This window comes from Candida theae (genome assembly GCF_024610275.1).
Source record: "Candida theae strain CBS 12239 chromosome Unknown scaffold2, whole genome shotgun sequence".
NCBI lineage: Eukaryota > Fungi > Ascomycota > Pichiomycetes > Serinales > Debaryomycetaceae > Lodderomyces > Lodderomyces theae.
The window spans coordinates 375,583-401,216 of record NW_026261438.1 but is presented as its reverse complement, the minus strand read 5'-3'; the positions used below and the strand labels follow the sequence as shown (position 1 = coordinate 401,216).

General features: G+C 39.7%; 11 protein-coding genes across 11 annotated transcripts; 4 read left to right on the top strand and 7 right to left on the bottom strand. All coding sequences in view use genetic code 12, as the record gives it.

The window, feature by feature from the left end:
- Positions 1-4,374: 4,374 nt before the first annotated feature.
- Positions 4,375-4,695, bottom strand: KGF57_003099 (uncharacterized protein; the record flags this gene model as incomplete). The annotated part of the gene is made up of 1 exon (XM_051752484.1): positions 4,375-4,695. One exon carries the CDS (start codon positions 4,693-4,695, stop codon positions 4,375-4,377), a length of 321 nt encoding a protein of 106 aa, XP_051608535.1.
- Positions 4,696-5,063: 368 nt separating this feature from the next.
- Positions 5,064-5,522, top strand: KGF57_003098 (E2 ubiquitin-conjugating protein; the record flags this gene model as incomplete). Its single annotated transcript, XM_051752483.1, has 1 exon — positions 5,064-5,522. One exon carries the CDS (start codon positions 5,064-5,066, stop codon positions 5,520-5,522), a length of 459 nt encoding a protein of 152 aa, XP_051608534.1.
- A 1,675-nt stretch (positions 5,523-7,197) lies between these two features.
- On the top strand, positions 7,198-12,300 carry KGF57_003097 (aminophospholipid-translocating P4-type ATPase; the record flags this gene model as incomplete). The annotated part of the gene is made up of 1 exon (XM_051752480.1): positions 7,198-12,300. The coding sequence occupies one exon, from the start codon at positions 7,198-7,200 to the stop codon at positions 12,298-12,300; it is 5,103 nt and encodes a 1,700-aa protein (XP_051608533.1).
- Positions 12,301-13,875: 1,575 nt separating this feature from the next.
- PET9 (ADP/ATP carrier protein) lies at positions 13,876-14,787 on the top strand (the record flags this gene model as incomplete). The annotated part of the gene is made up of 1 exon (XM_051752479.1): positions 13,876-14,787. One exon carries the CDS (start codon positions 13,876-13,878, stop codon positions 14,785-14,787), a length of 912 nt encoding a protein of 303 aa, XP_051608532.1.
- Positions 14,788-15,430: 643 nt separating this feature from the next.
- On the bottom strand, positions 15,431-16,900 carry SPE2 (adenosylmethionine decarboxylase; the record flags this gene model as incomplete). The annotated part of the gene is made up of 1 exon (XM_051752478.1): positions 15,431-16,900. One exon carries the CDS (start codon positions 16,898-16,900, stop codon positions 15,431-15,433), a length of 1,470 nt encoding a protein of 489 aa, XP_051608531.1.
- Positions 16,901-18,490: 1,590 nt separating this feature from the next.
- KGF57_003094 (uncharacterized protein) lies at positions 18,491-19,027 on the top strand (the record flags this gene model as incomplete). Its single annotated transcript, XM_051752477.1, has 1 exon — positions 18,491-19,027. The coding sequence occupies one exon, from the start codon at positions 18,491-18,493 to the stop codon at positions 19,025-19,027; it is 537 nt and encodes a 178-aa protein (XP_051608530.1).
- Positions 19,028-19,371: 344 nt separating this feature from the next.
- Positions 19,372-21,453, bottom strand: VPS1 (dynamin-like GTPase; the record flags this gene model as incomplete). Its single annotated transcript, XM_051752476.1, has 1 exon — positions 19,372-21,453. One exon carries the CDS (start codon positions 21,451-21,453, stop codon positions 19,372-19,374), a length of 2,082 nt encoding a protein of 693 aa, XP_051608529.1.
- Positions 21,454-21,754: 301 nt separating this feature from the next.
- Positions 21,755-22,237, bottom strand: KGF57_003092 (ADP-ribose 1''-phosphate phosphatase; the record flags this gene model as incomplete). The annotated part of the gene is made up of 1 exon (XM_051752475.1): positions 21,755-22,237. One exon carries the CDS (start codon positions 22,235-22,237, stop codon positions 21,755-21,757), a length of 483 nt encoding a protein of 160 aa, XP_051608528.1.
- A 110-nt stretch (positions 22,238-22,347) lies between these two features.
- On the bottom strand, positions 22,348-23,466 carry KGF57_003091 (uncharacterized protein; the record flags this gene model as incomplete). The annotated part of the gene is made up of 1 exon (XM_051752474.1): positions 22,348-23,466. One exon carries the CDS (start codon positions 23,464-23,466, stop codon positions 22,348-22,350), a length of 1,119 nt encoding a protein of 372 aa, XP_051608527.1.
- A 70-nt stretch (positions 23,467-23,536) lies between these two features.
- Positions 23,537-24,685, bottom strand: PUS4 (pseudouridine synthase; the record flags this gene model as incomplete). The annotated part of the gene is made up of 1 exon (XM_051752473.1): positions 23,537-24,685. The coding sequence occupies one exon, from the start codon at positions 24,683-24,685 to the stop codon at positions 23,537-23,539; it is 1,149 nt and encodes a 382-aa protein (XP_051608526.1).
- Positions 24,686-24,850: 165 nt separating this feature from the next.
- KGF57_003089 (uncharacterized protein) lies at positions 24,851-25,540 on the bottom strand (the record flags this gene model as incomplete). Its single annotated transcript, XM_051752472.1, has 1 exon — positions 24,851-25,540. One exon carries the CDS (start codon positions 25,538-25,540, stop codon positions 24,851-24,853), a length of 690 nt encoding a protein of 229 aa, XP_051608525.1.
- Between the last annotated feature and the right edge of the window lie 94 nt (positions 25,541-25,634).

Sequence of the window (25,634 nt, the reverse complement as noted above, 5' to 3'; positions counted from 1 at the left end):
TGGAGATCTTATCAAATCTTCTGAGAGCAGCAATCTCTACTATGTTCGGGCCCTTGCAGTCCCTGGAGTATTTCGACGCAGGTGTCGTCTATATTTCGGCTTTTTTTAATGTTGGTACGTTTGATAAAGTGCTGTTTTGTTTACCAAAAGAACTTTTCCTAGTTAGGCTTTCGCATTAACTCATATCTTAGAAGGCTCTCAAATATCCAGTGAAGTATGCCTCGTGTACCTCAAAGTTACGCTATTTTGCCTGTGTGCGAGAGGCAACACTTACATTTCCTTATGAAAGGAATCCAAGAGTGACACTCCACAAAGACTGGCAATACGTCATTGGTCCCGTATGGAGCATTCACAGGTGAAACCAAGTAGCAGAGAAACACTCATTCCCAAACAGTTTCAACAAAAACCCCTACAAAGCGTAGTCCCTTCTCCCCTTATTCACACCCTTCACTTCACCCCCTTTTAACTTCCCGTCCTTCCGCGACCCTTTCGATGGTGAAAATGCCAAGGAAACCAAACACACTAAAATAATTTTCCATTGAGAGTGGACACAATAATTACAGTGCAGTAATTTGTGGTGAATTCAGTGTAAACTCAATAAAATAGAAATCTCCATTGGTGTTTGCCCCTCACTGACTAATTAGGAAAGTAAATTGAAAAAAAAAAAAAAAATAAAAAGAAAAACCACACTATTGTTATTCATATTATGTTTTTTAATTTTTTTTTTTTTCCGCTCTCTCAGTTACCCCTCACCCTGAACCAAAAAAAATTTAATAGTTGTTCTCCATGCACAGTGGGTTAAAATATGTCATCAATACAGAAAAGAACAATCCTTTTTTATTTTTTTATTTTTTTTTTTTTCGCATTTCTCAAATAGTTTATGCACCTCATCTAATTGTGCCCCAACACAAAATTTTCATCCAAAAGTAAGAATTTCCCCAACAAACGTTTGTTCCATTGCAATAAAAAGAAAACAAACAGAATGGGCTAATGTTTACATTCCCAACTAGGCCGAATGTGCCTAATTAGGTCACACGCAGTGGACACAATAAGTTCGGTACTTAGAGGCCCCACTCAACACAATAAAAAAGCAATCGAGTGCCTAAGAGGCAATTGCAGCAAAAATGTAAAATTTTATTTGTTTGACGAGCAGATGACGACACACTTGTTGCAGACATACAGATTATCGTCCCATTTTCACTCATGGGGTGGAGAAAAAGGGAGACACAAGCAATACATGGAGAATGCCCTGACGATGTTCGCGAAGTTTGCTATCTGGCTATGAAGAGAGCAAGACACTCCTATTTCCAATGAAATCATCTACGATTGCTACTAATGATTGAACTATTGTTTTTGATAACAAAGAAGACTCTGAATGGAACAAGTTTAGGCCGTGTTCATTTGGATATCAATACAGCATCAAAACGTTTATGGATGAGGGAGCAAACAGCATGTAGACAATGAAATCGATTCATTTTTGATTGCTCAAGCTACACATATCATACCATCTTCAAACATGTAAATCTTTAACTGAGATGAGAGCAATCGGCTCTCTAATTCACTCCGATGACTTCACTTGAAATCTGTTGGGTCAACAGCGCCCCATCTCTGTCCATTGTTTTATTGTTGCAAAAGCTGTTCATAAAGCATGTTTGTCACTCTTGGATTGGGTTTTGTTGGGTCGAGATATGTGTCTCGCAATCGCAGATTTGATTGCTTACACGTCTCCTTGTTTGAATAATTTTTTTTCTCCCTGAAATTGTAACAAAAATCTGTTGACAGAATTACATTAGTGCTACAAGCGTAGAACCATTTCTCATGGCAGATAGTGAATGGGCAACATACACTTTCTGCTATCTACTCATAGCAATCAAACTATGACCCCGCCCAGAGGTTCTTAGGATAGGTTGCTCTTTTAACACTATCGACGGAGTTTATATAGGCGATGAGAAAGCAACGGAGCTTATGCAATTAATTGTGGAATTTATGCAGGTAATTTAGTAAATGTTTTGTGTTCTGGCCCAATTAGGAAGTACACGCCTAATTAGGAACAAACATAAATATATCACAATTTTCCAGTTATTTCTGTGTCACTTTGGAATGCTCTCTCTATATTTAGTCACTTGCGCATATGTGTAACTACGGTGTTTGTGTTTATTATATGCATACGCATTACATACAGGAACCAACCACTTGCCACCTATTCGTCGTATTCAGAGATTCGTAGTGTTGAAAACCAGTGCAGCACAATCAACGGAGGAGAAAAGCTTCAAAGTATTAGGCAACCTTGGGGGATCGGTGATCTTACCTCAAAGGAGAAGTACTCAAATACCATCCGCCTCTGAATCTACTCTGTCACGTGTATGCTACGATGATTTGGAATCAAACGATTAATTTGAGTGGGGCAACCAAATTTCATACACAAAACACATCTGTTTAATGTGACTATGTGGAAAATTACCTCACCATGGCAACTGGCATTTCCGCATGGGAACCGTTTCCGCCTCACACACCCCACCTTATTTCAAAACGTATACATAGATAGAGGAGTCAAGTCTGTACTGTAGATGAGATAAAGGATCTTACGATACGATACGATTCTATTCTATTCTATTCGAGGCGAGGCGAGGCGAGACGAGGAACATGATACGTTTGTCCATCATAATAACCTTATTACTATCCGTCACCAATCCTTGTCAAGCAATCTCGTACGATCCAGTTACAGATCATCATATTATTAAACAAGCACTTCTAACCCCCCCCCCCGCTCTCCTAGTCTTTTCTTATTGGCTCATCCTTTGTAAACCTCTAAGTCCATACCCTGAAATTATTTCTGGGGGAGGATAGAGCTCATAACCTTTCTTTTTTTATTTCCGATACCCCTCAAAATTAGTAGCGTGGGGCAGTTTTCTTACTACAAAAACAATTTTTGACCAATATGCATATTTGACTAGTAAGGTATCCGTAACCACCACAATTTTCCACCAGTGTGTAAAGGTAAGACAATCCATCCCCTATTCACCATGTCCCATGTTATTTCCCAAGATGTGGCTCCCCCTCCCCTGGAATGATGCCGCTTTTGGTTCTCTTTTGTCAGACAAAACATACACTACACCATCCAAAAGCCTCTACGAACCGAGATCGTTATCATTGTGGATAAACTATTGCTTTACAGGTACTCGAGAGCATACGTACGTAATTCTTCCTCTTCTTCATAGAGATCACAATCTTTTGTGAGTAGTTGTGAAAGTGATGCAAAAAAAAAAAAAAAAAAATTAATAAAATGATTGGAATCGGTGTGGGGCAAATGACGACGGGGTGGGAGAGAACAAAAGAAAATCAATATATAGTGTGGGTACCACAAAAGACCTTCAATCAAAGACTTCACATCTCCCCCTTTCATGATATATACTTCCACAGTACATGTCTCATGACGTAATTGGACATTGATCACCATTCCTTAATCCATTTAGTCTCAATCCTCTCTTGTGCTTTGTACTTCTTGAGAATACGATGGGTGAACTTTAATTAGACTTCCTGAATTGGTGTGATACTTCTTTTTTTTTTTTTTTTTCTTTTTTTCCCCACACGTCCCTATTGATCTAAAGTGGAGTAAAATCGAAGGAGGGGGAAAGAATAAAAACAAAAATCTTGATCAAACAAAAACTAAGAAAAAAAGAGGCTAAATTGTGATTACTCGTATTCGTAATAAGGCTTTCTGCATGGTTGAAAGAGGGAATAGGAAGTCATGCAGGTTGAATGTCTCTTTCGACGGAGATTAGAAATGGACGTTTAGAGGGGTAAAAGGCTACAAAAGCACTATTTCTTATGTCTTTTTCTTGTTACTTGTGCCACTTGAACCAAGGGTATGGGCTAGTTGGAATGTGCTTGATAGGGGGAGGGTTGGGTGGTCCACTCCTTCTTACCCCTATTCTTCGAGTTTGTTTCTCATCGAGTGCTGGACAAACGGAAGTGAAGGAAGTGAAAGGGGAGAAGTTCATCGAGGTTCTACAAATCAAAAAGTTTGCTCTGGACAACTAACATCTCATTGAGGAGATTGCATATTGATATTGTTTACAAGCTATCTATAACGATATTAAACGAAGGAAAGAGTTTGACTGCAAAATGCAGAACTTCAATTCTACTCTGAGCTTGTGACAACAGAACAACAACACTTGCATGAACCAAGTTCATCTCTAGACTCTTTCGTGTTCACGACCGATGAAGCTTGCCTCCACAACGATCACATGCTCCCATTTGCTTGTGCTTCGAAAATAATCGAAAATGATGTAACTCCGCCATCTCAATAATCTCATCAGACTCTGCCCAGTACTGCAACACCATATCAACAGGATCTAAACACCTCTCTGCTACTCATTTCCTTGCATCAAGGTCCTGCAGCAGCTGCAGCAGCTGCTGTTGCTGCTCCAATTGCCGTTTCCGTTCTTGTTCCATCAACAACTTGCGCCCAATTCTTTCCTTAGCTTCCGGAGTCAAATCCAAAGTTGCGCTCTCCAACACTTCCATCTTTGTAGGCACCTTCTCTCTTTTCCGCCTTGCTATTTCCTCTGCTGAATGTGGTTCAAATTTGACAAATTGGAAATCGGACCCGGTCTTGTAAGTGACGTACCCTCCTAGTAGAATGGCTAGTGTGCCCACTACAAACTTGTGGGTCATTGGTGCTCCTTGTGACATGATATGCAAGCGTGCGTATGAAGTGTGGAATGTGCCTGATGCGGTGGATGCTCTGCTCTATTCGCACATCCTTCGATTGGATTCTCTCTATATCTCTCTCTCTCTCTCTCTTTCTCTCTCTCTCTTTGATATTTGTCGTGTGCGTGTATCAAAAAAGAAAAAAAAAAAAAGAGATTGTGTGGAAGAACAACTGTGTAAGCATGTACTTATGGCAAACAGTAGAAAAAACAACAACCTCTGGAGCTCAATTTTTTGCTGAATAGATTACACATATCGAACTAGAGAGTTCAATACACATTAGCACTATTCATCACATCATATTCTACCACCTTCATCACCAACAACTACACACTACACCTATCCACACAATGGCAGCACTCCCCAAACGAATTCTTAAGGAGACTGAACGATTAGTAAGTGATCCAGTACCAGGAATCACCGCAGTCCCATCACAAGACAACCTTCGGCACTTTAACGTTACTATCGACGGTCCAAGCCAGTCACCCTACGCCAACGGTATTTTCCAATTAGAGTTGTACTTACCTGACGACTATCCCATGTGTGCTCCCAAGGTTCGATTCTTGACCAAGATTTATCATCCAAACATTGATAAGTTGGGTCGTATTTGTCTTGATGTGTTGAAGGATAACTGGTCGCCTGCGTTGCAGATTAGGACAATATTGTTGAGTATACAAGCGTTGTTGGGTGCTCCGAACCCTGACGATCCTTTGGCTAATGATGTTGCTGAGGATTGGAAAAAAGATGAGAAGCAAGCTATTAAAGTGGCACAGGAGTGGACAGAGAAGTATGCATCGAAGAAGGAATAGAAGAAGAGGGGCCCGCGTGTGAATGACTGGAGAGAAGAATGGAAATTGTATTCGGAATTGTATTAACGAGCAGAGAAGTTGGTGTTCTGCATGGAATAAGGGGTTTTGTCAGAAGGCAGAAGGCAGAAGGCAGAAGTGGAGGCAGGCAGAGCATTTCAGAGTAAACTGCGTAGATTCAACTTTAACTCATTTGTGAAACAAGCTTGACGAGTTTGAGTTGATAATATTGGGATATCTCTCCAATACTTGTACTTTTGTACACTAAAGAGGAATGTTTTATATATATATAATGAGACCGCTGTAGTGAGACACTGTAGACTGAAACAATTCGATCCAAAGTAAGACAAGGAATATCTTGCATAAGTAGAGCAACGGCTTCAAAGTGAGATTGTGTTATTAGAGTGAAACTTACTCTCTTTATTTTCTTCTATCTATTCGAATCTGGAATCTCTTACTTTCACAATGAGAGTCTCGACCAGATCCTCCACTCTAGAAGGCAGATCTCTTGACAGTAATATAAGTGAGCAAGATTCCTGATATTTGTGTCTTCAGTGCATATTCGGCGTTTAGTTTTCCCACCGAGACCCGAAATTATAAAAAAAATTTGATAAATTTGCGCGAAAAAAAAAAAAAAAACACCCCAAAACTGAAATAATATAGACAAAGGGAGTAGGTGAATATACATTGGGATAGAGTATTGAGAAGATTATATAGTGAAAAGAAATGCCCGGAGTGTATAATTCTAGACTGACGAGTTAAAGTGCAAAACCGGGTGAGATCAAATATCTCAGTCGTATTGAACTGAAGAGTCACTCCAATTTCTAGCCGTTATATCCATGTCGTGGCTTGTCTTGTCTGTTCTTTTATTTTTTTCTTTTTACTCTCGGACAAAGCACAAAATGCTAAAGAAACAAAACAAGAAAGCCCGAGTTGCAGCCAATCAGATTGTGAGATCTCTTTGGCTGTGTTTCCTTTCCTCCCTGGCAGCGTTTGTATTCTAAAAAAAGAAAGAAAGAAGACAGGTGTGTGGAGCTACACTCTCTTTGCCTCCATTGGATAAAAGCATTCTATTTTGATTAGCTTGTATCCCACTTACAAGCCATGTTATCGTGTAGGTTGGGTGTTGGAAAAAAAAAAAAAAAATTAAACGCCGAGTTTTGTCTTGGATTGTAAATTTATCCTGTATACACTACCACATCAGAAACACAAACAAAAAGGAATAGTCTCTAAGTTAATTACTAACGCCATTAGTCAAAAAATACTAAGCTTATAAAGCTCATCACTGCAAGACTACAGCACATTCTCTTTTCTCTTTAGCCCCGAATATATCGTTCAAGCATTATACTCTTGTATTAACAGCACTTGTGTAGCTTAGAGAGAGTGTATTATTTTATTGAAGGATTGAAAGAGAGATCTAAACACGGGTTTAACTTTAAGAATATCCGTTTAGCTTTTTGATTTAGTGCCATACAGAGCGAAAGCGAAAGCGAAAGAGAAAGAGAAAGAGAAAATTATTTTTCTCCTTTTGATTCTTTACAACCAAAATATATTGCCTTCTTTCCAACATTAGTAATTGATCACCAGACAAAGGCATTGAGTTCAACTGCTCATAGAAGGTATCTGACACCACTAGCTACTACTGCTACACTAGATCCCAACAATCAAAAAATACAATATGGTGTCACAGAGTAGATCTCAGGGGAATGGGAGTGATCTGCCGGACAGTCCATTCAGTGATCTGGCTGCCGATTTCGACACTTCATCTATAGTTCAATCACCAACAGAAGAACAATTCAACAGAAACAATTTCACTCGTCACAACAATATTGATGATACATTGTCGGACTATCATTCTGCACCAGCGACACCTCAATTAAATACCGATCGTTTTGAAGGAGGACGGACGTCGTCTTTACGGTTCCAGCTACCTACAGATCTGTCACATTTTCCCACGCCGCCTCCTTCGTCATCGTCATCCTCCACATCACAACGTCTTCATAGTAATCCAAACAAGTCCCCATTTCTTGATGAAAATGATACAATACTCGAAGACGAGGTTTATGAGAAGCCAAAGTTGCCAGATGCACTGGAAAACACAAACGAGTTGAGTGATGGTAGTCTGGAGAATATAGCCAAAAGAGAGGATACGTCAGATGGAGAGAATGTAACTAAAAGACATAGATGGGGTACTACTAGAAACAAACACGGTAGACCGAAAAAGGAAAATATTGGTCGATCAAAAACCCTCAAAAGAATATTGCATCCACATGGAGACAGGCATAGTACAGAAGGAGATGACAAAGATCACCTCCATCGTCATCGACTGTTCAAGGAGCGCATAAAATCGATTCGAAAACCAAACACCCATACAATCCAATTTCCCGAAAGTCTGAGAAACGAGTCAGATTCGGATGATAATTTAGATCCTGAAACTAGTGACCAGAGGAACAGAAAGAGTGAGAAACGAACTGTTGTTTTTAATAGACCATTGCCAAAAGAGTTGAAAGATCCCGAAACTGGGCACCCAATTACTGACTATCCAAGAAACAAAATTAGAACAACAAAGTATACACCATTATCTTTCTTGCCTAAAAACATTTTTAACCAATTTTACCACAACATTGCCAACATTTATTTCCTAGCATTGATCATATTGGGGGCTTTCCAAATTTTCGGTGTCCCTTCACCGGTATTATCAGCAGTGCCATTGATTGTTATTGTAATCATTACCGCCATCAAGGATGCCATAGAAGACTCTAGAAGGACTATCAGTGACCTGGAGGTAAATAATCAATTCACGCACATTTTAACCCAGGTTGGTAACAATACTGACTATCATTACCAAAATGTCAATGTCAATGAAGAAAAAGTATCGGCATGGAGAAAATTCAAGAAATGGAATACAAAACAAATGATGAAGCTATGGGGTGCATCAAAACGAAACTTGACTAAAGAGGGTAGAGCAAACAAGGAACGGGAGAGGTATAACCGAGAAAACAATATTGTTGAAGAAAACGTGCGAAACTCATTTGATAGTGACGTGGGCTCGCCAAGACCTTCGATGGATGCTAACCCATTTTCAGATCAAATCCGTAAATCATTTCAGCAACAGCGCCATGAAGCAAATCAGCATCATCAAAAGATTCTAAAGTTTGTCCGAAAATATTGGAAGGATGTCAAAGTGGGGGATATATTGCGTGTCTACAATAACGAAGAGATACCAGCAGACATGGTTATCTTGTCAACAAGTGATGACGACAATTGTTGTTTTGTTGAAACAAAAAATCTTGATGGTGAAACCAACTTGAAAGTGAAACAAGCCTTAAAGTACTCTTCTGTTAATGAAAAAGTTGCTAAAGCCGATGATTTGATGGATCATTCGTTCGAAGTTAACTCAGAAGGACCTCATGCCAACTTGTACTCATATGAAGGTAACTTGCAATATGCTGCTAGAGACGGGCAAGAGTTGCAAGAAGCAATCACAATTAACAATTTGCTTCTTCGTGGGTGTACATTGAGAAACACAAAGTGGGCAATTGGTATTGTGGTGTTTACTGGAGCAGACACCAAGATTATGTTGAATGCAGGTGTAACACCAACAAAGCAATCACGTATGTCTCGTGAGTTAAACTACTATGTCTTGCTAAACTTTATTTTCTTGTTTGTGATTTGTTTCATTTCCGGATTAGTTAATGGAATATACTATCGGAAAACAAATACGTCACGAGATTATTATGAGTTTGGAACGATTGCCGGATCGCCAGCACTCAACGGGTTGGTGTCATTCTTTGTGGCATTGATATTGTACCAGTCGTTGGTTCCCATTTCATTATACATTACAATCGAGATTATCAAGACTGCACAGGCCTGGTTTATATACTCAGATGTGGGGATGTATTATCCAAGATTGGATTTCCCATGTACTCCCAAATCGTGGTCAATTAGTGATGACTTGGGCCAAATTGAGTACATTTTTAGTGACAAGACCGGAACATTGACGCAAAACGTTATGGAGTTTAAGAAATGTACAATCAATGGAGTCTCCTATGGGTTGGCATATACTGAAGCCCTAGCTGGATTGCGTAAAAGAATGGGAGTCGATGTCGAATCAGAAAGTGCTCATGAACGAGCCTTGATTGAAAAGGATAAAGTTGAAATGATTGATAAATTGCACGAGATTCTGAAAAACACTACCTACGACGATGAAGTTACATTTGTGTCACTGAAATTCATTGATGATTTACGTGGATTTCTGGGTCAACTACAGCAGCAATGCGATCACCATTTCATGTTGGCTTTGGCATTGTGTCATTCGGTGTTGACTGAGCAAAGCGAAAAGAATCCTCACAAGTTGGTGTTGAAGGCACAATCGCCAGATGAAGCGGCATTGGTGGGGACGGCACGTTCATTAGGGTTCAATTTCAAAGGAACTACCAAAAAGGGGTTTCTTGTTGATGAGCATGGCGTAACCAAAGAGTACCAAATCTTGAATACATTGGAATTCAATTCGACTCGAAAAAGAATGAGTTGTATCGTGAAAATCCCCGGCAATGGACCCGATGACGAACCGAAAGCGTTGTTGATATGTAAAGGTGCAGACTCCATCATCTATGACCGATTGTCAAAGAGCTACAATGACCCAAATATGCTCGAGGCGACTGCCAAGCATTTGGAGGAGTATGCCACCGAGGGGTTGCGAACATTGTGTATTGCTGAAAGAGAATTGACTTGGACGCAGTATACCGAATGGAATAAACGTCACCAAATGGCAGCTTCGGCATTGGAGAACAGAGAGGACAAGATGGAAGCCGTTGCTGACTCGATTGAACGGGAGTTGATTTTACTTGGTGGCACTGCTATTGAGGATCGTTTGCAGGATGGTGTACCTGATGCAATTTCTCTTTTGGGTGAAGCCGGAATCAAGTTGTGGGTCTTGACTGGTGACAAAGTTGAGACTGCCATCAATATTGGGTTCTCATGTAATCTTTTGGGGAATGAAATGAATTTACTTGTGATTAAAACTGCGTATTCGAATGAAGAGTTGGAAAAAATGGAATTGAGTTTGGGTCATGGAAATGGTGAATCACAAATTATTGACACTGTCATTTCGCACTACTTGCGCACCTATTTCGGATCCTCTGGTTCAATTGACGAAAAGGAGGCGGCGATTGGTGACCATACACCACCAGACGAGCGATTTGGTGTCATTATCGATGGAGATGCGTTGAAGTTGGCATTGCTTGACCCGGATACCAAGCGCAAATTTCTTCTTCTTTGTAAAAAGTGTCGTGCTGTTTTGTGTTGTCGTGTTTCACCAGCGCAAAAAGCCGCCGTGGTGAAGTTGGTCAAGGATACATTGGATGTAATGACGTTGGCTATTGGAGATGGGTCTAATGACGTGGCCATGATCCAGGCTGCTGATGTTGGTGTTGGTATTGCTGGTGAAGAAGGTCGTCAAGCAGTCATGTCGTCTGATTATGCGGTGGGGCAATTTAGGTTCCTTGCTCGATTATTGTTGACACATGGAAGATGGTCATACAAGAGGTTTAGTGAAATGATTCCTAGTTTCTTTTTCAAAAACATTATTTTCAACGTGGCCTTGTTTTGGTATGGAATCTATTGTGATTTCGATGGAACATATCTTTTCGAATTCACCTATCTTATGTTTTACAATTTGGCATTCACGTCATTGCCGGTGATCTTTTTGGGTATATTTGATCAAGATGTCGATGCCAAAGTGTCGCTATTGGTGCCACAATTGTACAGATCCGGAATTTTGCGAACGGAAATGAGTGATTTGAAGTTTTACATCTATTGCCTTGATGGTATTTATCAGTCGGCAATCTCATTCTTTTTCCCATACTTGTTGTATTTGGTTGCGTTCCCCACTTTTAATGGAAAACCAAATGATCATCGGTTCTGGATGGGTATTTTGGTGACTTGTATTGCTTGTATTTCATGCAATTGTTACATTTTGTTTCACCAATACCGCTGGGATTGGTTAAGTTCGTTGATTGTGGCTATTTCCATATTGATTATATTCATTTGGACAGGATTGTGGACCACCACAGTGTCTTCAAGTGGAGAGTTTTACAAGGCAGCACCACAAGTGTTTGGAATGACGTCATTTTGGGCATGTATGTTTATTGGAATCTTGTGTTGCTTGATTCCGAGGTTTTTTTACGATTTTGTTCAAAAATTCTTTTGGCCTACTGATGCCGATATCATTCGTGAATGTGTGCAGCGGGGTGATTTTGCCGCGTATCCTGAAGATTACGATCCTACTGATCCCAATCGACAAAAGATTAGTTCTTATTCGAGTAATGCTGTCAATCGAATGAGTATGAGTTCGAAAAGACATCTGGGACATGCCTCTGGTTCGCCCAAGGACCGTGCGACCTCTTCCTCGAATGAAGATTTGGCGCATGCGAATGCGAATGTGAACGGGAACGGGAACGGGAACGGGAATGGGTATGGATATAACCGTGCCGAAGTGTTTGATCAAATCAGTGGTGATGATGGTCAGATGTACAAGAATCCACCAACACCTCCGCCTGGAGTTATCATGTCACCAATTAGAAAGAGGGCACAAAATACCATGAGAAATATGTTTGGCAGACGAAGTAATTCTGATCCTTATTTTGGCAATGCCAATCTTAATGGCACACAGGAGTCAGTGATAACGGAGGAGATTCCATTGGATGATTTTGACACCAATAGTCCTCGGAATAGGGCAAGAGTCAGTTTTGACCACAATAACCGAGTCGTGACGCTGTGAACGGCGTGGATGACATAGGACTAACTAGACATTAGTTGTTACGTGTATAAATACAAAGTCAATAGAAGAAATCTAGTTACACGGTTATAGTTAGGCGTTGTGGATCGTGAGCTTGCGTATTCAATAGAGAAACCAAGGCAAATACTTGCAAATGGCATTTCCTTTTCACGTGAAAAGCTCATTTTGTGACATCTCTTCTCATTTCAGTTTTTTTTTATTACTTCTCTGTCCATATAGATATAAAAAACACTAAAATGGATGCAAAAAAAAAAAAAAAAAAAAAAATTGGGAAGGAAAACAATTATATAGGTTAGCACAGAGAATTACATCAAAAATTCTGATCGGTGTGTGATCATTATGTGATACGACGGCAGCAAGAGACTGTACAAAAATGTTACGCAATTGAAAACAATCAAACGTCTGAGCTTGCTCAATGGAAGTGTCAGATGAAGATACAGCCTCGGGGTGCAGTGCAAATTGAGATAGACAATGGACGAGGAAGGTAATTTGTAGCCAAGCTGAGCTCCGTTATGGAAAAGAGACCGTTTCAATGTCGTTATGTGGCGATGAAAGAGGCGGTCTGTGTACTTAGTGTACACAAAAATTGTGGCTCAATGTATTTTTTTGTTTTATAAATATTGTTATGAGTCGCGTCGTACTGTATATTGGACTTTGTTCATCGGCAATAAGCACATGAAATCAACCTTCTTTTCTTCAAGTGTGTGATGAGTAACCACCATCCATTGCGTGTTTCTAATGCGAGGAAATAAATGGTACGATCTGATTTCTGCAATCTGGGTAAGAAAATATAGGTTGGTTTTATGTCGTAGTTGAGATTCTTTTTAAGAAGGTGTAATGCAAATAAAAAAAAAAAAAAAAAAGAAAGAAATGACATGAAATGAATTGATTTGGCACTGACCAATCAAATCAACCCATTTGTTTTTGGTCTCTTTTGGCTTTATTTCTTTTTTTTTTTCTTTTTTCTTTTCTTATTTTTATGTCCTCCCGTTAATCACCGATGGCATCCATACACACATACAAAAAACAGAGTACTACAATTTGATCTTGGTGTTTTTGTTTGTGTTTTTTTTTTTCGACATTGTTGCTTTGTATCATAATACACGACCCGTGTCAATTTCAAGTTACACAGCTCAATTGATGGTAGTCGAGGATTCCATTCTACAAAGTGCTGGATGTATAGTGTGGAGCGGTTCTAACTTCAACAATGAGAGAAATAGAGAGAGAGGGAGAGAGAGAGAGAAGGGGTTCTTGTTCATTTGTTCACATCATAGTGTAACACATATCATTGTGGTTAATTTATTTTTACTTTTCTCTTTCTCTTTTTGAACAAATCAAATTTTTTTCAATAAAAATAAAAAAAAAAAAAAAATTTTTTTTTCTCCTTGTGTACTTAAGCGCTGTATAAATTTCAACAAAATTTTCGCTGTTCAATTCATATTTAAATACTCCTCTTCTTCCTCTCCTTCTTTCTTTCTTTCCTTTCTTCTCTTTCTCTTCATCTTTTTTTTTTTGGTCCATTAATTCTTATTAATACATATTCCTCCCCAATAAACAATGGCTAACGAGTCCAATTTCCTCATTGACTTCTTGATGGGTGGTGTTTCCGCCGCCGTCGCCAAGACCGCTGCTGCTCCAATTGAAAGAGTCAAGTTGTTGATTCAAAACCAAGATGAAATGTTGAAACAAGGTAGATTGTCTCACAAATACACTGGTATCATTGACTGTTTTAAAAGAACTGCTGCTGATGAAGGTGTTGTTTCATTCTGGAGAGGTAACACTGCCAATGTTATCAGATACTTCCCAACCCAAGCTTTGAACTTTGCTTTCAAGGATCAAATCAAGGCTTTGTTTGGTTTCAAGAAGGATGAAGGTTACTGGAAATGGTTTGCTGGTAACTTGGCTTCTGGTGGTATTGCCGGTGCTTTGTCTTTGGCTTTTGTTTACTCTTTGGATTACGCCAGAACTAGATTGGCTAACGATGCTAAATCCGCCAAGGGTGACGGTAAAGGAAGAGAATTTAACGGTTTGGTTGATGTTTACAAGAAGACTTTGGCTTCTGATGGTATTGCTGGTTTGTACAGAGGTTTCGGTCCATCTGTTGTTGGTATTGTTGTCTACAGAGGTTTGTACTTTGGTTTGTATGACTCCTTGAAACCAGTTGTTTTGGTTGGTCCATTGGAAGGTTCTTTCTTGGCTTCATTCTTGTTGGGTTGGGTTGTCACCACTGGTGCTTCTACTGCTTCTTACCCATTGGATACCGTTAGAAGAAGAATGATGATGACTTCTGGTCAAGCTGTTAAATACGATGGTGCTTTCGACTGTTTCAGAAAGGTTGTTGCCGCTGAAGGTGTCAAGTCATTGTTCAAGGGATGTGGTGCTAACATCTTGAGAGGTGTTGCCGGTGCCGGTGTTATCTCATTGTACGATCAATTACAAGTTATCCTTTTCGGAAAGAAATTCAAGTAAATGTGTTGATTTAAAACCATCATTGCAATCGAATCATCTTTTTTAAAAAGAAGGAGAATTATATAAATTTTTGTTTCATTTTGTATATATTTTATATATAAACTTAGTATTGTAAATGAGAAAAACTACACACTGGATACACTGAAAATCTTTGACCAACACGAAGTGGAGACTGTAAAAAAAAAAAAGAGTTGAAGAAATGATGAGAGTAACGATGAGATGGCTCTTTTGATTTTAAAGCCGTTGCTAGTTTGACAGGTCTGGAGATTGTCCTGACGAGATGTGTGTCGCGATTTGATTCGTTGAAAAAAAAAAAACAGTATAAATTATATACAGGATGAGGCGTTATAACAGCTGGTCCAATACTTTTTTGCAACCAAGGCCACACGAAGGCACAATTGCAGCTTTTGCTCAAACGTTTAGACCGCAACATACGAGATTCGCACCGACTAGCATTACAATCCTAGTACATAATTAACGAAGCTCTGCTGAGATACCTCCACTATTCACTTTTTTGCAGAAATATTCAGACAAAAAAACAAAAAAAAAAAAAAAAGAAAAAACTCATTCTTACAGAACAGCTTTTGCGGTCAAACTTTTATTCAATATCCTATGACAACATATTTCATCCCTCTTCACTCTCCTATATTTTTTCAAAATTCATATACAACAACAGATACTCATTTTGCAAATCATAAACCACTTTTTCAAGTTTCTTGTATCCCAACATATCCCTCAACAATAAATCACTCCCAAACAACGTCTTATAATTTGACGCATCATCAGGATAACCACAACCTATCGCAGAGTCACCGTCATCGTCCATGTCTGCGTCCGCGTCACTGCAAAGTTCCTTATCCTTGCCATCACAAATCTCATTAATCAATGTCATTGAAAACTTGCGAGGCTTGAAAATATCCAAAATCTTGAAAAGAACTTGCGTGATGGGGTATGTCGTGTTATTGAAGGGGAAATTGGTCTCGAATGACGCATAGCTCCACCCTGATTCAGGGGTAATGTGTAGTGTGTAATAGTAGCCTCCTTTGACATTTGAACAGATGGAATTGGATGAGTATCCGCAGGGAGTGAATGCAAAAGCATCGTGAATAAACTCAAATTTAGTAGGAGCGGTAGCGCTTCTGCAATCGACAGATGACCTTCGTTTACCACAACCATTCTCTTGCTCATCATCTTCGGAAAGGTCAGATAATGAAGGTGAAGGTAAATGGGTATTGACATTGATGGGCTCAAAAATGGAGTCCAATTCAGTCTCCACCATGGTGTCCAAGCCCAAGCTGTGACCCAAGTCATCTTGCTCATTCTCAGCCTCCTGACCTGGTTTTCTCGAATAGATAAACTTGCTTGCACACTGAGGATCCAACTCAGTCATTAAAATCTCAAACGTCTGATCAACAACCTTGTGTGGGTGGAAGGCAGCCTTCCTCTCTTGCTGCTGTTCACCTTCTTGTTCTTTCCCACCAACGTATAGGTACCAATGGTCATCACTAGCAAAGTTGCCCACAACATACGATTTACCCAGACTGAAAAACTCATTCAACAATGCAACCTCACTCTTCCAATCTTTATGCACATGCACCTGTTTATCAGGGAACATAAAACATCTTCGTGAATAAAATATCTTGTAAATCTCCTTACTATTGACACTCATAGCGAGGTTCTTGGCAACAGTGGCGAACAACTCTTTCAAACATGCCAATGTGGTTGTAGTTCCACAAGTTTTCAAAATCATCTTGTGTGGAAACACAAACAAGGACGATTCACTCAACAAATACGCATCCATAAATTTGCAACTCTTCATAGACAAGATTTTGCAATTGACCAAATCCAAAATTCGAACCCATGATTGCATGGGGATGGACCGTAATCCTTCATGGTGTACACCTTTTTCATCAATGTCTTTGTCTACACTACCTTGGTCTTTGTTTATGTGACCAGGGATATCATTCTCGGATTTCCAAAACCAGATTTCCAACAATTTCTCTGGTCCTTCAAAGGCAAAAGTAGAATCCAAATTCTTGGACAATTCATGATCAACAAAACTATCCTGATAATAAGCTGGTGGTGGTGGTGGTGGTGGTGGTGGTGGAGCCATAACTCAATCTCAACAATCTTTTACTATTCAAATCTAGTTATTCAACCTGTGTTGTGATTTTTTCAATATTCGTTTTCAAATACAGGAAATTGGGGTCAAACTCTTTTTCTTCTTTTCCTGCTTTGATTTACTAAAATTTGGAACTTACTCTTGTTTTGGAAACGCTTTTCTTTGCTTCCCAAGCTGGTGGAGCTTTCTTCAATCGGTGGTTATTTTTTTTTTTGTATGTATGTTTTCTTTGTAGTGTTCTTGATTGATATTCAAACAAAATGAAACGAAGAGAGAAGTAGCAAGAAACGTTTCAAATCCAAAAAAAAAAAAGGAATATCAATAAGGCTTATAGCTGGGGATAGGTTTGATAGTGGCAGTTGTAGCTGTAGTTGCAGTTGACTGACTGTGCTGAATAGTATTTAATGGATAACGGGGTACTTTTGTTTTAAAATGAAATGCAAAAAAAAATGTCAGCAAATTTTAATAGTGGAAAGGATAAATATAAAGCTCTCGAACGACACGATAGGCAATAACAATAAATGAGGGGACGTAAGTGAGCGGTACAGACGAATGGTGCAATAGGGTAGGAAAGCTGTTGAATTTTTCTGCTACCCTGGTTCAATTAATTTGGAAATATAAAGTATCTGGTTCTGTAGTCGTCTCTTTTTACACATGAAACAACTTAATTAGCAATATGTGACTCCAAACAGTGAACAGTTATCAGCTTGGAGGAAGGAAGTTTGGACTTAGTCTTTGTTGGAAAACAAGCGGCTGAAAAATGACGCTTAAACTTGCGGGATGAACTCTTTTAAATTTGACTTTTTGAAGATAACCAAAAAAAAAATGGGGAATTAAGCAGATAGGCCAGTATAGTGTCAACCGAGTATCAACCTCAAAGTGAATATATTTTGGTATTAGTAGTTTCTTTGGTGTGAAGAAGATGTGAAAAATTTATATATAAATAGCAATTATTAGTCTGCTATATTCAATTTTGAGATATTTTTCACTTTTAATAAAATAAAATTTTTTTTTTGTTTTTTTTTTTTTTTTTCGCTTCTTCTTTTTCCTACTCCCTCTTCTTCCTCTTCAGAGAAGGTCACACGAATCATCACAAAAATTAAAGGAGCTATAACGTACACTACACTCAAGGATACTACTAAACAAAGTTTTACAGAGGAGGATTTCCTCATCCAGTCGAAAGATGAAGGACTGTCATCTGTGCCGAAGGACATTTTACGTTCAAGTACTTCGTCTCTTAAAGAATATATACTGTTAGGGCCAATTGTAGAGTCTGTCGCAGTTGTCACGTGAATAAAAGTTTGTGATCTAAACCTTGTAAGAATTGTTCCTGATAAATAATACATGCGATATTTCTGCTAAATCCCCTTCCCCCTCCCCCTCCCCTCACTGGTGCCTCTCGTCAACTCTATAGCTCTCTGCGTACTAGAAGGGGTCCTATATATATATATATATTCCATGTCATGCTCTTTTCATGCAATTGAGTATTTTATTTTGGGATATAAAGTTCTGTCTGTCTAGAAATTACATTATTGGTTACTAGAGCAACATTTGACTACATTTACAAGGTAAATAGTCGCAATGATAAACTTTTGCTGCTTTACTGTTTACATCTTATTGCTTAGTTGCTTTGCTGCTTCCGTTATAGCTGTTGATGGATTTGTATCCAGGATTGGATTCTTGAACTCCAGTACCTTAGACTTCGACATTGACAACTTCAATGTGTTGAACCAGACAGAGTACGAATTGTTGCAAAGAAGGGTAGATGAATGCAACGCTGAGTTGGGATTTAATTACACCCTGGCAGTCAACGAAGGTGGCTGGGATTTGTACAGAATCACAGGCGACGTAGACCCCGACGACGATATGGACGCCATGATGGAAAAGTGCGTGAATAGTGATTGGCGATTCCAATTTATCATGACTAGCAGAATCGGTCCGGAACCACCTGGATTGGACGACTTGTTTGAAACCGTATTGGGGCCCTTCGACTACAATAACCAAAGACCTGGTCGATTAGGTGATTACGAAAGTAGTAACCTGACCTCGTCCGACAATGCTATTGTAAAGAGGCTCCAACATCAATGCATGGTGTATTTCTCAGGGAGCAACCAGTAACGAAGTCAAACTTGACATGTCTACTCAAACGGAGGAGGTGGTGTTACACCATAAACAGTTAGGGCTATGCGAAATCGTATTACTTTCATAATTTGGGGGTGCTATGACACGTCAACCAGATTATGGCCACATCATTTCTGCAACAAAAGAGACTCATCGAGAATAACTGTAGGCGGAAACAAAGGTAAGGCGGGGAATAAGCATGTATATCTGTTTTACCAGTTATATTAGAAAATAAAGGACTGCCGTTTACTTCCGTAATACCACGGTTTTATAGTACCAAGGAGGAAACTACCATAAACTCCTCACCAACTTACATATGTTTGTACCATAATTCTATTAATCTACACACTAGACACAATCTCACTAGCATTTCTCAACACTTCAACCATTCTAATACACTCTTTTCTCTTTTGTACAGTCAACTCGTTCTCTTTAACCAAATCTGGCAATTCTGGATTATTATACATCTTCTCCAACAATTCTTTTTGAATCTCATCTTTGGACTTATTTATCAACTTCAATACAATCGCCTTGGGAACAATATCCGTAACCGTTCTCTTGACAATGTTGTAATAAGACGAAATCAACAATTTGATAATTTCAGTCTCCATCGATTCTCTCTCGGTCATTGTTCCAGTTGCTCGTAAAACAGGTGGAGGTGCTTCCATTTGTTGTAATCTCTTTTTATTCTTGGAAGAAAAGAATCCTCCAAAAAATCCATTACTATTTTCTTCATTTTTGGGGATGTTGGAGTGGGCCGACGATGGACTTGCTGCTTGCTGTGGCAACGGCTTCCCAGTCTTTGGATCAACGGCGACCTGTGGCTTGGGATGGAACTTTTCCTCAACATACGCCATAGCTTGATTACCCGTTAATAAATCCGGATGAGCCGTGTTGATATAAATTTCTTCCGATTTGATAATGTCAACGACAAAGTTGTTTGTAGGAACCAAGGCTTCTCTCAAATATTGAATGAAATGGTTAGACAATTGCTCCTTCAATGCCGGGTACCTCGAATATTGTGGTTGACTAATAATCTGTGACAAAATACGCACCAATTCATCAAAAATCAAATTTATACATCTAATCGCGGGATCCTCCATTCTCCTAATCTGTTGCTTAATCAACACAACAAAAGCCTGAGTACCAACAAACAATGAAGGTGCAGAACCAGATGTATTGTGCAATATGGTTCTTATATCGGCATCTTTGATTTGATCATATGGATCCAACGCAGTAATACCATTCTTGAAAATTTCATGGAAAACAAACGAAATACGCGCACCACCAGTCAATTCAGCCGAACTCAATTCTTTTGATTCACCATCCAAAATCCCTGTATAATCCTTGGTGAAATTGGTGATCATATTCAAAGCAATAGAAGCCGGTGACTCGGACATTTCGGGACCCAACATTTGCAATTCCGATTGATACTTTTTCAAAGAGTGCTCAATCCTCATTTTGATATCCGGCAATGTGCTCTTGATATGATGCAACAAAATACCATTCAACTTCTTTGCCAAGTATGGGGTACCACAAAACTGAGCTTTAGCTCTATATGACGGATGGTTTTCGAAAAACGCAGCTTCATCTCTCAAAGCTTCTCTAATGGTCTTTTTACTCTCAATATCCTTTTGACCTCTATTAATCACTGGCACATACCCAAATCTAAGTGGAATGACTCTACCTGCCAAGATATCAATCACATCAGTACCTTGATCCATAAGATCAACTTTTGTCAACACACCAATAGTTCTGGATCCTTCGGGGTCAACTTCTCTTGCCAACTTCAAACCATCAGAATTGGCCAAATCGGTGTTTGCCGCATTCACAGACAAGATAATAGCATTGGGCTTGGAGATAAACTTCATAATCATTTCCCTAATCTGTTTCTCAATATCCTTGGGTTGATCACCAACTGGCACTTTAGTCAATCCAGGCAAATCAACCAATGTCAAAGTCAAGACATGGGGAGAATAAATTCTCAAATTGATAGGCACAGGGGAAATACCCAAGTTTTTACCAGTCTTGGCATCAGTCTCACGAACAATCTCATTTCTAATATCTTCAAAATTGTAAAACTTCTTTCCTGGCAAATGCAAAAACTCCCCCCATTCATCAGCATTATTTTCAGTTTGTCCACCATCTTCAGTTGAGTTAATATCAAGCAAGTCCTTCTTATCTTTGTTTGGCGATGCTCTTCTGTTTATCAATTGTAAAACCAAAGGTCTTCTAGTAACGATACCAGTACCTCTTGGTAAAAAATCACGGCCAACGATATTTTCTAAAACTGACGATTTACCAGCAGATTGGGATCCAACAACAGTGATCTGCGGTAAATCAACTGGAGAAGAAGAGCCCCCACCAAGAGGCGCTAATGCATCTTGTAGCTTGTTGATAGTTGCAATCAAATGTTCATCCATGTTTTGATGGCCAAAAAGGTTTGCTTGAGTGTTGTTGCTCTAGTGTTATCTGCTGTATTTCGCCTGGTGGCACTAAACAAAGAGAGAGAGAATAAAAAAAAAAAATGGGAATACGTTGCGTTTTAGGAGTATTTTGTCCACAAGTACACGACTTTGGAAATGCTCTGATCATTCAAAGAGGAAGGATGCTACGCCTCTAAGGCACGCCAACTCGATGAAAGTACTATACCTAGAGGCAAACCAGGATCCAAGCAGGGACCTTCTGCAATGTCGCCACACACTTTCTCCTTTTTTTGTTTTTTTATAACACATATACATTGAATTCTAGGTTTGTCACTTTCTTTAATTCTCCTTCAGTCAACTCCCATGGAACACCAAAGATTCCCGCATTTATCTTGGGCATATTGACAACCTTCTTTCCATCTTGCGCTTCTACACCATCAATAGATTCCAACTGTTTAGCTAGATGCTTCAATGATCGATAAGTGTGCGAGGCAATCTGTTCCGGAGATTGACTAAAGTCACTAGTGAACAAACAGGCAATGTAAACCCTGGACTGCTCAAAATCATCGGCTTCCAAAAGTAAACTCGTTCCTAGTAAGTTGGTATTGTTGAGGCAATAATTGGTGTACTCGGAGTTGGCTATAGGGAATTTGTTTCTGAAAACGGCTGCTATACCGCCGCCCCAGCTACCACCAGTGTTGCATGCGTGAGCTAGAACAACTGATTTGCCAGCTTGAGCAGTGTGGCGAAACAAGTCGCCAGTGATGTACTTGATCGTCATGGGCGGAGAAGAAAGTTGATGGAAGGGTATAGTGTGAAAAATTCGTGTCATTTTTCGCATTGCGCTCTACTCTTTGTAGCACCCAATGACATTCACCACCTACTAACTACTCACTTTAACTTTACATACACAGTTTCCCCTGGTGAATGATGTTTAACCCCATTAAAGTAGAACCCAAGTTCTGATCCGCACCCAAATGTGTCGTAAACCTTTTCGCTTTCCTCGCCAGTACTACCGTCATAGTCTGTTTCTTCAAAACTACTTATGAAGGCTAATGTATGATCAAACTTTTCAAGAGCATCTCCTTCACGTTTCACAAATCTGTCTTTAGGAGTCACCATGAAAAATTCAACCTCATCACCTCTCTCAGGCTTTGCTTCTGGCGATAATGCAATTATATCAGCTTTGGCACCCCATCCACCACCTCCTGCAGTTACTTTGAATCTTTCCACAGCAGTTGACCCCCTTTTTCTCAACTTTACAAACACTTCAGTATCTTTACTTGCCAAGCTCATTAGCTTATCATTGTTTTCCAAGTATTTGGCAGCCGGGTTTCTCTCAATTGATTTCAACAAGTTCCCCACACAGTTTGTAATTTTGAATTGTTTTCCTGGGTACAACGGCGTCCACCTATCTTCTATTTTCGCAGTTGCATGATTGGGGACAATACCTCTCGGTAATGCAACCTCTAGCTCACATAAATGCTGGCCAGAATGATGAGCGCCATTTGACTCTGAATCGAAATAAAACAAAGTTAGGATAGATCCAGTGGAAAAGACCGTATTGGCCAAGCTTATCTTAGCATCCATTTCGTGTCTCAATCCTAAGCTCAAATGACCTTGAATGTTTTTCCAATTCTTTCTAGCGCTCACAGGATTGATTCCGTCACTTTCAGGTGGAGGTTTGTTCAAGTCATCTCTTTCTTCCAAAAGCAACGAATTGCCAATTTTCAATCGACGGTCAAGCCATAGCTCACTCACACCATTCCTTGCAGACAATGGCGCCATTGAGTCAATTCCGGCAACCACTACTTGTAGATTGATTTGTTGGTGGAGTTCAATTACATCTTCAATGACCTGGGGTAGGTTTGTTGGAGTCGAGAATATAACTACTGATTGCGGAGTAAACTTGGTGGGAGGTTGAAGTTTGAATGATAATGGATTTATTGTATACCTAGCATGGAATTGAGAGCACTTGGTTTTGAGAAGTCGAAAGAATTGTCTTTGCATTGGAGGAAGAATATACTTTATACACGTTGTACCTGACCAGTACTTTAATTTTTTTTTTTTTTGCGCTCTCTCATTTTTCAACCTCATCAATTGTTCTCTTTTCTCCTCTTGGTGCATCAACATGGGACTCTGCATCCTCGCCATTCTCTGTACCTTTGCTCCGTCTATCTACTGCAGCAAACTCCGTTGCTAAATCTATATTTTCGCCCCCTTGGTCCAATACTTTCTTCAAGATTGGACCCCAAACATCTTCATCTTTTCCAAAATCCTCCATTTTGAAAACGTTCTTGCCCAACTGCCACTCAGACTGCTTAACCCGTATAAGCTCAACCATATATGCCGAAGACTCCAACGCTCTACCAATGTCACTGATCAAACTTCTGATGTAGGTTCCAGAAGAGACATCCGACACAAAATGTATCAATGGCAACTTTTCTGGAAGGTCCTCATCATCTGCTAGTAGTCTTGGCTTGATATCTCCCGAGTCGTCCCCATGTGCATCAAGGTACTCCTTGGAGAAATACAACGGAGAATCATTCAAAGTTGGATTGTTCTTCAACCCATGTTCTTTTGGAATACCATTTTCATCCAACTCACTCTCGAGCTTTGTAAACTCATGATTTGTTGACAACAAGTCATCATCAACAACTTTAATATCATTCACCCTAACGTCTCTCACCTTTATTTGAGTCGGCAAAGGCAACCCCTTCCTAGCATACTCATATAGCGGCTTTCCATCAACTTTCAATGCAGAAAAGATTGGTGGTGTTTGTTTAATGTCGCCGACAAATTTTTCAGCTGTCAGTTTCACCAATCCCGGTGTTATATGGTCGATTTTTGTCTTGGTTACAATTTCACCCTCAGCGTCTCCCGTGGTGGTAGATATACCCAACAATGCCTTTGTCTCATACGACTTTTGACACTCAGACAAGTAATACTGCAATTTCTTTGTACCCAATCCGACACCAACAACCAAGACGCCACTGGCCATTGGGTCCAATGTTCCACCGTGACCAATTTTAATTCTCGTAGCGTCGGCCTTCTTTTGAGCACGGTTCTTCCACTTTTTATCTCGACTTAGATCGTACAAGACTTTTTCCTTCATTGCTTTCAAGTCAGGAGCGAAAGTTGTGGACTTTGTGAATAGTTCTTGAAGCTCACCTATGCATTTTGCAGATGAGATGCCCGATGGCTTGTATACGGCAAACACTCCGTTCATAGTGGAATGGGGGTTGTGTTGTATGTGAGTGAGTGAGTGAGTGAGTGAGCGAGTGAGTGAGCGAGTGATGATGAGGTGAATTTTCAGTGTCCAAAAACGTTCCAAGATGTCGCGAAATTTTCGAAGCAACGAGCTCAACTACTCTTCTAACTAACGTCAATTACCCTACTCTTCATTTGGTACATAGACTATACAAATGGAGAGGTATCCCGTTTTTCTAGGCGATATTATTTCAAGGTCTCTTGATCGCCACTTGCTATTAACATCCTCAACAAATCGTTCCAATTCCAAAACTTTTCTCTTTGTGTGGGTATGAGCACTGAAAAAGTTCAATAATTGAATGAATAAACCACCGGTTACAATGTCCAAGACATTCTCTATCAATATGATGACACAGAATGGGTAAAATGCATCATACAATATACTATTGACCTGGGTAATAATCAGTAGTAGATCTTCCTTTGGTAGTACACTTTCGAGTCCAACCACCTCGGACGTGGTTCCAAATTTCCCACCATCATAAAACCCAGTTGCAACATTCCCCGCCCCGTTTGTTTTGATGGCACCTTCTTCCTGACCAGGGTATATTGTAGAAAACTGTGGTATCAAATCAGAAAAAGTAACCGTGTCATAGCACCTTGGTATTCGAGCAATCCTCGTCTTGTGGAATGTGCTTGATGACTTGTCGGCGAAGAAATTGGGAAAGTGGTTAATGACTAACGCCGCCTGTGACGAGTCTTGATTGGGTATGAGAAATTCATGATAGTTGAAAAACTCCAACTGCGGTTCTTTTTCCTCTTTCTGTAGATTGTACTTGGTATCGACGAAGCCAGGCCCATGATCATGATGCCCCATGAATGCAAATGTATTGAGTAACAGGAATTGGAGTGGGGTTGTTTATATGTCCTGCAATGAGTCGGAACAACGGTAAAGAGCTACTAATGGACCA